The following is an 11522-nucleotide window of genomic DNA, read 5'->3' as shown; positions in this document are numbered from 1 at the left end:
GCATGAATTTGAGAGAGCAGGGAGGACATAATATTAGGTTAGAAGGAGGAAAGGGTAGGGAAAAATGATGTAATTTATTATCATCTCAAAAACATGCCATGTGAGTGTCTGATTACCAGAAATCTTAATGGTCAACACCCACAAATGTAAAGAATCAGCCCGGCCATCTCTTCCACAAGGACAGAGGCAGCACATTTTTACTCTTTGTAAATACAAAACAAATTATCATTTTCTGAGCCCCTTACAGCGGTGGCTGATGACCTGACTCAAGCCAGCACACTAAAATTTTGACTAGGTGACCTGTGACACCTTTCACAGCAGTCCTTGCTCAGTGCTGGAAGCCTGGTAAGGAGCTCAGAAAACTCCCCCTAGCCGAACTTGAGAAGAACTGCGGAAACAAACGCCCCTTGCTGGCCAGCGTAAGAAAAAGCAGGCACCATGGCTGCCAAAGGTCAGAACAATGACTCTAAATCATCTTGCAGTCTATGGGAACTGTGTCCAAGTCCGAGGAAAAAGCTGGAGGAAATCTGCAGTGGAGAGTGTGTTTACATGTGCCTAATTAAGGTTAGACCCCAAAGAGAGCAGATACATTTTTTTCCTGCTGAGTTTGACCTGGCAACTAAAAGACTCACAGGCATATTTGTTTATTTGTTTCAAGAATCACAGGCATATTTTATGCTAACACATGTAAACAGATTTTTATTGTTCACATTGATTACCACAGACAGGAGAACACAGATGTGCCAAGGACATGGCTAACAAGATCACACAGTGCTGCTGATGCAGATTCATCTACGATCTCGTGAATCAGTATGGGTTGTTTGTTTTTGTTGTTGTTGTTTTGTTTTAGTGAATATATATATATATATATATATATATCCCATAAAAAGAGATTTTTAGAACTTTTCAGAGTCTCACAATGACTTCATCAGAAAGAGAAACAGATGTTTCGAAGTCAACATCTGCATAATTGGTAGGTGTTCTGATTCACCAAAATTAAAGATTATAAGCTTTCAAATATATTTTAGCAGTACAGAAACATATATATATATATAGTACAATAAACATTGATTTGGCTCAATAGCGGTCCCAGTGAAAGGCTTTTGATTTTTAAGTTTAAAAAACATTCCCAGTAAAGTGGTCAGCGGAATTCGATGACCTTACCACTGAAGCAACGTGTCTTCCAAGCAACTCCAGAGCTCTGCTGTTCTTCGCCCTCAGGGTCTTCTCGACTCTCAGCTCATTCTTGATGGCACCCAGCTCCAAGCGGATCTTTTCCATCTCCAGCTCATAAAACAGCTTCATTTCTTCTCTGAGGAGTGCAGTATTTAGCTCAGTTTGATGCTTCAGTTTCCTGACAGCGTCTTTCAAGTTCCTGTTCTCTAGGTTCAACCTGTACATGACTTCTTTGGCTTGCTGGAGCTCTTCAGTTAAGTTTTTTACGTTTGTCGCTTTTTCAGACAGGTCATTTTTTAAAGCTTGCAGTTCCCGGTCTTTCTTGGAAGCAGCTGTCCCTGGTTCTTGAAAATTGACAGCTTTCATTGAGGCTTCCTTTCTAGAGTTCAAAAGTTCTTTTTCGGCGTTTTCAAAGTCCTGTTCTATCTCCCGGCATTTCAGGCTAAGTTCCCCCAGCTCTTCATTCAGAAGGTGCAGGCGGAGTTTTGGAGGCATTGCTTCGGTCCATTTCTTCCTGGTGACTTGTGTGGCAGCCGGCAATTCTTTCTTCTTCCACGCAGAGGCGCCCTCCCTTCTGTGAGAACTTTCCTTCGTTGCCTCATCCAAATTAAGCAAGTCCCAGAAGGCAGAATTGGTATTTGCTTCATTCTTTGACACGTTCATCCTTCTCTCTCTTAAATTTGAATCTTGTTCTCTTTCTGTTATCTGGGAAGAATAGTCTTTCCTCTTAAATTTATTTCCTTCTTGAATGTTCCTAATGGAAAAGTTAGAAATTCTCCCCATCCTCTTGGGTTTGTCTGCACATGGCTGTTCAGAGAAAGACTGAGGTGGAACAGCCTCTTCCTGAAAATCCTGCCCATTTAGAAAAGGAGTGAACGTATTGTCTTTCCAGTGCTTTCTTCTAGCATCCATTTTCCTGGGCACCTGTTTGATTTCCTGAAAAACAAAATTTAAAACCAAGCCAAATTATCTCCATGGGTAGCCCATGGGTAGTCTAAAGAACTAAGAATACTGATTCACGCCCCCCCCTCCCAAACTGGCTAAACATGTGAAGGCCTGCTCTCCTCAAACTCACTTGGGCCTCCGGTTCCATGCTTATAAATGAAAAGGGCTAACATAGCTAAATTCGACAAACACCTGCACCCCTGAAATTCTTCTATTACATGAAACAGAATCAGTAAGTGAACATATATAGTCATTCTTTGTAGACAGTCCTATGAGAAGGGAACTGTGCACAGAAAATACAGTGTTTTAAAAAATACAAAGGTTCTTTTGGACTTACTAGGCAAATATTGTTAAAATGCCTTTTCCCTGGATTTGTCTGACCTTTTAATTTCCTGGTTTTTCTCAGGTAGATCTACTGTTTGTTCATTCTTTAAAGTGATCGAAAAGAAACTTCAAGGCTGGATGCAACGTGAGCTACTTCTGGTAAAGTGTACCAGGCAGACAGACTTCCTCATACCAAATGCCCTTCTGCCTTGACCTATGAATTCCTGCTAGGCCAGTCTTAGGCTTTGCCTTCAGGAAAACCTGCCAAGTGCACGGAATTCTCTCTGGTCTGAGGACAACTTTATAGTGAGATGTGATGTCAACAGTTGAAAATATGAATGCTATTAAAAGTGTTTTTCTTACACAGACTCTAAGTATAGGATTTTTACAGGGCAGTTCCTGTCAGTGTGTAGCACATGCTTTATAATTCCAGCACTGGGGAAAGGTGGATGCAGGAGATCGGGAGTTCAAGGCCAGTCATCTCTAATGGAGTTTGAGAACAGCCTGGCCTTCATGAAACGCTCCCCCACCCCTGAAACTACAAAGAAGCCAAAAAAAGTAGCTAATCAGGGCTGGGCTGTACCTCAGTGACAGGGTGTTTATTTACTGTGTAACAGATCCTGGTTTCCATTCCCAGATTCTTTTTTTTTTTTCCAAGATAGGGTTTCTCTGTGTGTCCTTGGCTGTCCTGTAACTCACTCTACAGAACAGACTGGCCTCGAACTCAGAAATCCACCTGCCTCTACCTCCCAAGTGCTGGGATTAAAGGTGTGCACCACCATTGCCTGGCCCCCAGATCTTATTGACAAACTCAAACAAGAAATTCATCCTGTGCATTTGCCAGAATCACAGTTTTTCTTTAGAAATAGTCTTTTCTGACTTTTTTTTTAAATTTCAGTTTAGCCAATGATGCAGAACAGTTTATGACATGCCATTGCAGGAATGATGGTCATAATCCTGGTGTTTCTCCTTTTTAGAAATAGAAATACAAGCAAGTCAAGGAAACCACAACAACCATGAGGGGAAGGAGCTGATGCAGGAACAAAGAGACTGCTGTGAGTTTGTGAGCCACATCTCTTCAGAAACCAAAATTTTACCAGAGAAGTCTGTTACGGAAAAAAATCTTAAGCTTGTAATGATAGCAAGGGCAGAGAGATGATTGACAGAATGATTTTACCTAATTCTAGATGAAAAAAAAAAAACATTGGTGGGATTGATCAAGAAGGAGGTGAGCACTGCACAGTTAAAGTGTGGCCACTCACCTTGTACCTTGACACACTAATAGTGAAACATCTAAGAGAAACCTCTGGGTGCAGATAAAAGTTACTGTAGACAACTCCTCACTAATAATTTTAATTTTGTTCCTTGGGTGCATACACACCCATGCTTTTTTTCATGTTTACTCGATCTTTCTTCCCTGCACCTCTGGAGAATTTCCTGAGTGTCTGAAAGGATGTCCCTTTCAACGAATCCTAGAAATTCAGTACTTTATCCGAGAACCCGGAGGAGTCCATTGATTAAATAACTGGGCTCAGAGAAACTGAGTGACTGGAGCAAGGCCACGTAGCCTTCAGTGATAAAAGTAAGGTCCTGTCTCCCAGGTCACTGCTTATTCTGAAAACCCCCTTTCTTCATCTGCTAGGAGTCATTCCACAAAAGACAGAAAGAACGGATTCCATTGTTTACAGAGCTTAGGTTATCCTTTAAGGCGCCACAAGAGGAGAGAGAAAAGCTGAATGGGGGAGGGGAGGAAAGAAAGAAAGGTCTGAAAGGCTCCCAGGCATTCCTCTCCCAAGGCTCCCACAGGCGGGGTCAGGAGGTCTTTGAGATGCTCCCTTTTCTCTTTCATTGGTAAGACAGCCTTTAAGGACTTGTTCCCACATTTAGTTAGACCGTGCAAAACTCCAGGTGGGGCTGAATGCTGTTAGTAGCACATTCTTCTGCGCTATTTGTTTTTACTACACAATAGGCACGGCATGAGGATTTGGAGCAAGGACAAGGAACTGCTTTAAAAATGACACCCCTCCACATGGGCCTGGCAGCCATTTTTTCCGTTCATACTGAAAGTAGGAACATGCCCTTTCAGCCGGTCAGACTGTACACTGTATCTACTCAACTCTGCATCGAATCTTGAAGGACTGAAGGAGACCCAAGAGAAATGAGCAATTTAAAGATATAAACAGAGTTCTTCTACAAAAATTATTCCCTGGAAGGCCTTGGGACTGTACTGCTATATTATATAACTGTATCTACATTTGTGTCTGGCACGAATTCATAGTGGACTTCTGATAATTCTAGCTAGTATCCCACCTGAAATTGGTACCATTTATCTTCTGGTGACTATTTTGTGGTGGCAGTTTTATACAGTAAGGGACAGCCTCATGCTTTATTACTATTAGTTTTTTCTTTACAGTTGGCTACTTAAGGACAACTCTTCCTTAACGTGTGTGGGATATGTCTTATTTGTTCCCCCGGGGCAACTCTCTTTCTGGTAAACTCTGTGCTTAAGATCTGTGTTAAAGATGTCTTCAATGAACCAAAATGAAGAGGAGGAGGGCAAGGAGGATGGGAAGGAGGGCAAAGAGGCTACTTGAGAGGCTGAAACCGAAGTGTCACTTGAGTATCAAGAATTCTACAAAAGAATTTTGGAATTACTGATGAAACACATTGAGAGTGAATTAATAACATAATAGTAATGTTGAGGACTAAGCCAAGAATGGTCACTTATTAAGGCTCTCTGGATATATCATTGTACTGAAAATACATCTACATTTTACATGGGTGAAAGTATATCTATCCTTACATAGCTTCAGAAAATGATATGCTACTGTTTATTGGGAAAGGAGAAATCAATAAAGCCACGTCTCTTTCATTTTCAAGGTCAGGCCCTGGGAAGGAAACTTCCATTAAAGTGCATAGAAAACGTAATAATTTGTTTTCTATAGTATTTGTATTTGAAATCATATGCTTTGGGAAATTTTCTGATTTTTTTTTTTTTTTTTGGTTTTTTGGATTTGGTTTTTTCCGAGACAGGGTTTCTCTGTGCAGCCCTGGCTGTCGTGGACCTCACTCTGTAGACCAGGCTGGCCTCGAACTCAGAAATCCACCTGTTTCTGCCTCCCAGAGTGCTGGGATTACAGGCGTGCTCCACCGCCTCCCGGCTTTATTTTTTTTTTTTTGATTCTTTTTGTGTGTGTGGGGGGGGGGAATTTCTGGAACAACCCTAATATAATGCCCCCTCCCAGTTGTGTTATCCCATTTACATTAGAATTTGGTTTTAAATTTTTAGAGCTCTTTTGGTATATCTCTGTCTGTAAATGCAATTGCTTTCCCCAGCACAGGTAGGCAGTTACTGGGACAGTTCTGGGAGGATGTCAGAAACTTCCCTCCACCTCATGAAGGTCCTTCTTCCAAGTAAACTGGAATCTTGGTAATGATCATCCCCTGACCCACATGTTGAGCAACTTTTGTCAGTACTCAGCCACTCAACTTCCCTCAACTCAGCAGTTAAAAGCATTGGCTATTGCTAGAGGACCTGGGTTCGATTCCCAGCACCCACATGGCAGCTCACAACTGTCTGTAACTCCAGTTCCAGGGGTTCCAGGGGATCCATGGTGCCAGGCATGCACGTGGTGCACATATCTGTGCATGAACGCAAAATACCAGTACGCATCTTTAAAAATGTCCTAACTTTCAGTCATTGCCCAAGGACCATCAGATAACAACAAAATCCTCCCACCCCCTTGGCCCAAAGAACACCCCCCCCCCTTTATCTTTGGATGCCTTCCACTCTTTTGACTCTCAGGCTCAGCCAAAATAGGAAAAGAAAAGATTTTACTCAGCTAGGCATGGCCGTGCATGCCTTTAATCCCAGCACTCAAGAGGCAGACCTCTGTAAGTTTGAGGCCAGCCTTGTCATCATTGTGAGTTAAGGACAGCCTGGTCTACGTAGTGAGTTAAGGGCAGCCAGGGATAGTATGTCTCAATAAAAAAATTAAGAAAGAGTTGTAACTTTTCCTCTATTCCCCATTGCTTTCCGGCTTGAAATGGAAGATTCTGACCTGCTTCCTCCAGGGTACCTTTTTCATTCCCCGACCTCTGGCACTAGGTTGTAAAAAAAAAAAAAAAACACTCAATAACAAAATGAAGACCCAAGCAAGCTGTGTGCAGCCCAAGTGGATCGGTATGCCTTACTAGACAGCACTGAGGGCAGGCTGGAGAGGGGAAATCTTGAGAAAGGATTAAGAGCAAATTGTGGCAAGCTCAGCTGGGGCTCTGCTTTCACAACCTCTCCAGACTCGCTATCCCGGAAGCTGCAAATTCTGAAGGTATAAAACAGTGGCGACCAACCTACTTCACAGGTGGTTAATAGCAAATGGCCCTCAGGCACTGTGATCCCCGACACCTGAAACCCAATTCCAGTAACCTGGGGCTCCCGGCTAAATCTACATATGCAGATTTCCTGCTGGGTCTGGAACCTGTACCACAGGCTATGGGAGAAGCTGAGATTTTTCTCTCCAAAACTCTTAAGTAAATTCATTTTGTCCACTTCATATCTAGCTGTCACCTTCCCTTTTTCGGTTAACATAGGTGAACAGTGAGACTAGGAGCTAAGTATAATGGTCACACCGGTATCTGGTAACAACAATTTGAATTATTTTTGGGTTTTGTTTTTTTAAGAAGGAAAAAGGAAAATCTATATTGTCTTCCCTAGCTTACGCACTTCCCTGAATGACGTTTTAAGGCAAGGGCTTTAATGTTTCCCTTGGAGTTTATTGGGCTTAACTCAAGTCTTCAGGGCACCTTTCTTTTGAATGTTTATGAGACCGTCTTGGAAGTGTGCTGACAGGGAAGACTGATGATTTGGTTACAAAGTTGAAGGTTTATGTTGGGCAAGCTTCTAAACTCCCAGGATGAGATAACAGCCAGAACAACTGTACTTACCCTTCCTGAGGTCCAAGGTCTTAGACCGGATGTCACTGGTCTCCTCTAGCTTGAACTGGAAAAAAACAGTCCACCCCCCCACCTCCCTGCAGGAAATATAAAGAATGTCCAAACCCATGTTGTTCTCTGAAGCGTCCATTAAAGTCACAGGTGCTATGCCTAGAAAGTCTGTGGGTCTATCTGCAATGTGGCACCAGACAGAAGCCATCTCTTTCTCTAAGTTTTCAATCCATTTTTCCAACTGTTATGCTACTGTCTTCCTTCCTCAGGCAATACAAATGTCAAGTGGGGCAAGAATCCTGCTCATACTGTATTCAACACAGTATCTCGTTATCCTTAGCATGTATTGAACAGACAAGCCACCTGTGGTGGAGACAGAGCTTGCTCATTATAATGTGCCTACCAAGAGCCACAGGGCTGGAGCCTAGGCCTGGCTTCCCTCCTTAGAGTACAGTTAATTTGTAAAAACCCGACACCTAGAAGTGGTCCCGCTTCTTTTTTTTTTTTTCTTTCATCATTCAGGGTTTTAACATATGGGTCAAGTGCCCACTTTCCTGGACAGACTTGTCTCTTCTATTGTTTGGCCAATATGGAGAGAGAAACAAAGTACCCTCGAAAACTCAGTACTGTGTATGGTTCTGATCCTCAATTCTTTGTTATTAGTGTGAAATTATTCCTTCTTGAAGAAAAGATACGGAGTCACCTGAGTTCCCAAGGCTTAGACTTTACTACTATGGGAATCACATTCTTGCTATAAAGCTGTTATCTTTGTATGCATAGTTTGGGGATTTTTCTCTGTGAATGGTTAACTGAAACTCCTGCCATCCTTGCTTCTATGGAAAAGAAGGTGGCTGGGAAAGATGTTGTTAGAACCCCCACTGCAGGTGACTCTTTTCACCTCTCCAGTCCCGATCCTTTTAGCTGGTGGGAGAATGGGTAAGCTTGACCCCACTTCTCTGTCCACAACCCCTTTCCCACGCCCTGTTTCTTTTCTTTCCAAACACTCGCTAGCTCCAGCCTGGGGCTCTCAAGAGAAAAACAAAAAACAAAAAAAAAACCTGCTGCTGGGACTTCCTTGGTTTTCCGCCCTCTTGCTGGGCGAGTCATGGGGTAAAGAGGGGCGCGCCAGGGGAGCCCGGGATGTCCCTTCCATAGACGTACCTGGAAGCGCGGGTGCGGTCTGGAGAGCCCTGTCCACTCTTCCCCGAAGCCGGTCACTACCGGCAGGCGGCAGCCCCTTGTTCAGTGCTAGCCACCGCGACCCGGCCAGGCTGGCCCGGGGCAGAGCCTCTGCAGTGCAGCTCCAGCGCGGGCCGCACTGTTGCCTAGCAACCAGGCGGATGGATTTAAAGGGACCGGGTACTGAAGGGACCGGGCGCTGCAGATTGAGTACTGCTGCTAGTCAGGGAGTCAAGGCCGGACCAGAGCACTGAGCATGCCCGGTAGGGCGGCCACTGTGGTGGCTTCTGCCAGGCAAGAAATAGGAAAGCAGGGAGAAGACGCTGAGTCAGAATAGGAAGGGTCAAGAAAATGCTAGGCAAACCCATCCACCAGTGAGACAATTAGAATGGATCTGGGCGATTCTCAAGGCTATGTGACCACTGACTTTGGAGAGATGGAGTGGCAATTGCATAGGGTTAATCCCAAAATTTGGTATTTAGTAACACTATGTTATGGAGGATTCTCTTTGGAAGTCCTCCTAGGTTGGAGACAGGGTTGCTAATAATGTGTGTGTGGGGGGGGGTGCATCATATACCCATCTCTACTTGATGTATACCCTCCCTCGCAGGTCAGCACAATGTCTTAGCCAGAAGTTCTACATTAGGCAAAGTACTAAGAACCTTGAGTCAGAACCTGACTGTGCCTATGTGGAAGATGAGGCCTGTCAGCCCATCCATATTGTCTCCATTTATTACTCAAGAATTTGCTTAAACTGTTCTTGAACTCATTTGAATGTAAAAACGCCGAGGAAAATTAATTTACACTATTTTCAGAGTAGAAATCACTTACTTTCCCCATTCACCCAAATTTTTTCTTTAAGCTTTAAGACTTCCACACAACTTCTGGGGGTTTCCTTGGGTGACAGCCCCCCCCCACACACACATCTTTCATTATATTATTTATTCCAAACATGCTACTTTGTGCAATAAATAAATGACCTCTTTAGGCTTTGATTAGTCGGTTGCACAGTGTAAATTTTATAGTCTGTACCTGGCCAAGGCTGTAGGCTGAGAAACATGGGGTTGTACAGGCACCAGATACAGTAATGAGTGATTCTTTGGAAAACTGGTCTTTACTTGCACCCAAGAGAAAGAAAGGGAAATGGGGGTTCTGGGGTCTCCAGGGAAGATGGTTTAAGTTCATTTTAAAAGTGACAATTTGATTTTAAAGACCTAACAGGTGAGTGACTTGGGAACAATATGGGAGCTACATTTTTAAAATTCAAACCTTGGGAACCGGATCTAACAGGTGTTTGCGAACTGGCAAGGCTGCGTTCAGATGCCCTGCAGCCCCGTTCTCCGGCTGCCTTTTCCTCCTTAGAGAACCAAAATCAACAAGGTAGAGATCTCATGTCAGTAGTGTCTGTTTTATTAAAGACCCTGACAGGATTGGCCGGTGGGATTCCATGAATTTCTTGATACCACATTTCCAAATTTCCCTGTTTTTAATCAGTGGCTTTCTTTGTCTTCAAAGGGCTCCATTTACTTCTGCCTGCCCTGACATCCATTACTAATAAAATAAAGGAGTCTTTCTTGATTGCTCTGTGTGTTAGATTCCCCATTTGTGCAATGGCAGTAATTGTATCTCACTCATAAGAGTGCTGTGAAGAGTGAGTTAATCAGTTTCAAGTTTTTAGAGCAGCACATGACACAGCTATCAGTATCTTGCTCCATAATTCCATTACAATCCTAAAAATGTTAAAACGACTACACTGATGGAAAACAGGATTTGGAATCTTAAGACCAATCATGCCAAGCCTTTATTTCAGGTGAAGTTCCAAGTCTTTTAAAGTAATTTCACCCTACTACTATATTCCTGTTGTGCCGGAGGTGGGGGGTGGGGGAAGGGGGATGGGAGAAGCAATGAAGATTACCTTGGTCTGCTGTTTGAAATGTGGCATATCACTCCTTCGTGTTCTAAAAGTATCAAATGGCAAACAGTCAAGAATTATGGGGACAGAAAACATCATTTTTCAATACTATGACCATCTTGGATGAACATGAAAGTTAAACACCAGTTTACTATGCTCTGTAACCTTTCCCAGTAATGAGGTGACAAGGCACTTTGATTGATAATAATTGAATTACAAATCATGCAATGGGCCGGGCAGTGGTGGCTCATGCCTGTAATCCCAGCACTCAGGCAGATTTCTGAGTTCCAGGCCAGCCTAGTCTACAGAGTGAGTTCCAGGACAGCCAGGGCTACACAGAGAAACCCTGTCTCGAAAAAAACCAAATCCAAAACAAACAAACAAACAAACAAAACAAATCATGCAATGGAACTCAACCTTCTCATTTTACCATGTAGGATACTAAGGTTCAGAGAAACAACGTGATTTACTTTCTGATCACATAGTAAAGCAGGCCATACCAAACAATTCTAGTTTCAGCAGCCCCAAACCTGTGATAGTCTGACCAAAGAAAATATGTACACTTATAGACCTGTATTGTATATGCATAAGTCTCTAAACATTAGTATAGGTAATGACAATAATAGATAAAATTAATCATACCCCACATCTCATATCTCAACATAGTATGTTAGCTGTATATTCACAACGAATCTAGAATCTGTTTCTTACTGTTTTGTCTCCATCATTATTCACTCAGATCCTGGCGCTTGTGACTTCTCCACTGGACTCTTGCAATCACCAAACTGCTTCTATACTTGCTCGCTGCATCTATTTCTCAGGGTTGCTGTAGCAAACTATCTCAAAGTGTGAGGCTTAAAACAATAGATACTTATTCTCTCACTGTTCTCGACGCACAGAACAACAAAGCCAAGGTCAAACAGGGCTGCTTCTTTTCAGAGGCTCTGAGAGAGACTGTTTCTCCTACGTCCTGGGCTGTTATCAGCAATCCTTGGCCTCCGGATGTATCATTCCAATGTCTGCCTGTGTTCACACTGCGTTC

At 43.1% G+C, this 11522-nt stretch overlaps 1 protein-coding gene across 2 annotated transcripts; it reads right to left on the bottom strand.

The window, feature by feature from the left end:
• Positions 1 to 857: 857 nt before the first annotated feature.
• Ccdc160 (coiled-coil domain containing 160) lies at positions 858 to 11318 on the bottom strand. 2 transcript variants are annotated; one of them, XM_052170744.1, is made up of 3 exons: positions 11192 to 11318; positions 10484 to 10526; positions 858 to 2112 (listed from the first exon to the last, which is right to left on the bottom strand). In XM_052170744.1, exons 1-3 carry the CDS (start codon positions 11206 to 11208, stop codon positions 1117 to 1119), a joined length of 1056 nt encoding a protein of 351 aa, XP_052026704.1. In that variant the 5' UTR covers positions 11209 to 11318; the 3' UTR covers positions 858 to 1116. The 2 variants fall into 2 exon arrangements, with proteins under 2 accessions (XP_052026704.1, XP_052026705.1); XM_052170745.1 differs by lacking the exons at positions 10484 to 10526; positions 11192 to 11318 and adding an exon at positions 8551 to 8760.
• Between the last annotated feature and the right edge of the window lie 204 nt (positions 11319 to 11522).

Source organism: Apodemus sylvaticus, chromosome X (assembly GCF_947179515.1).
Source record: "Apodemus sylvaticus chromosome X, mApoSyl1.1, whole genome shotgun sequence".
Lineage (NCBI taxonomy): Eukaryota > Metazoa > Chordata > Mammalia > Rodentia > Muridae > Apodemus > Apodemus sylvaticus.
The sequence above is the reverse complement of the archived record's forward strand: the minus strand, read 5'-3'. Positions and strand labels throughout refer to the sequence as shown.

Excerpts from the sequence above, each read along its gene's own strand:
- Ccdc160 (XM_052170744.1), bottom strand. Across the intron at positions 2,113-10,483 it reads ATTTCAAACAGCAGACCAAG|GAAATCAAACAGGTGCCCAG; the intron begins GTAATCTTCATT and ends TTTGTTTTTCAG.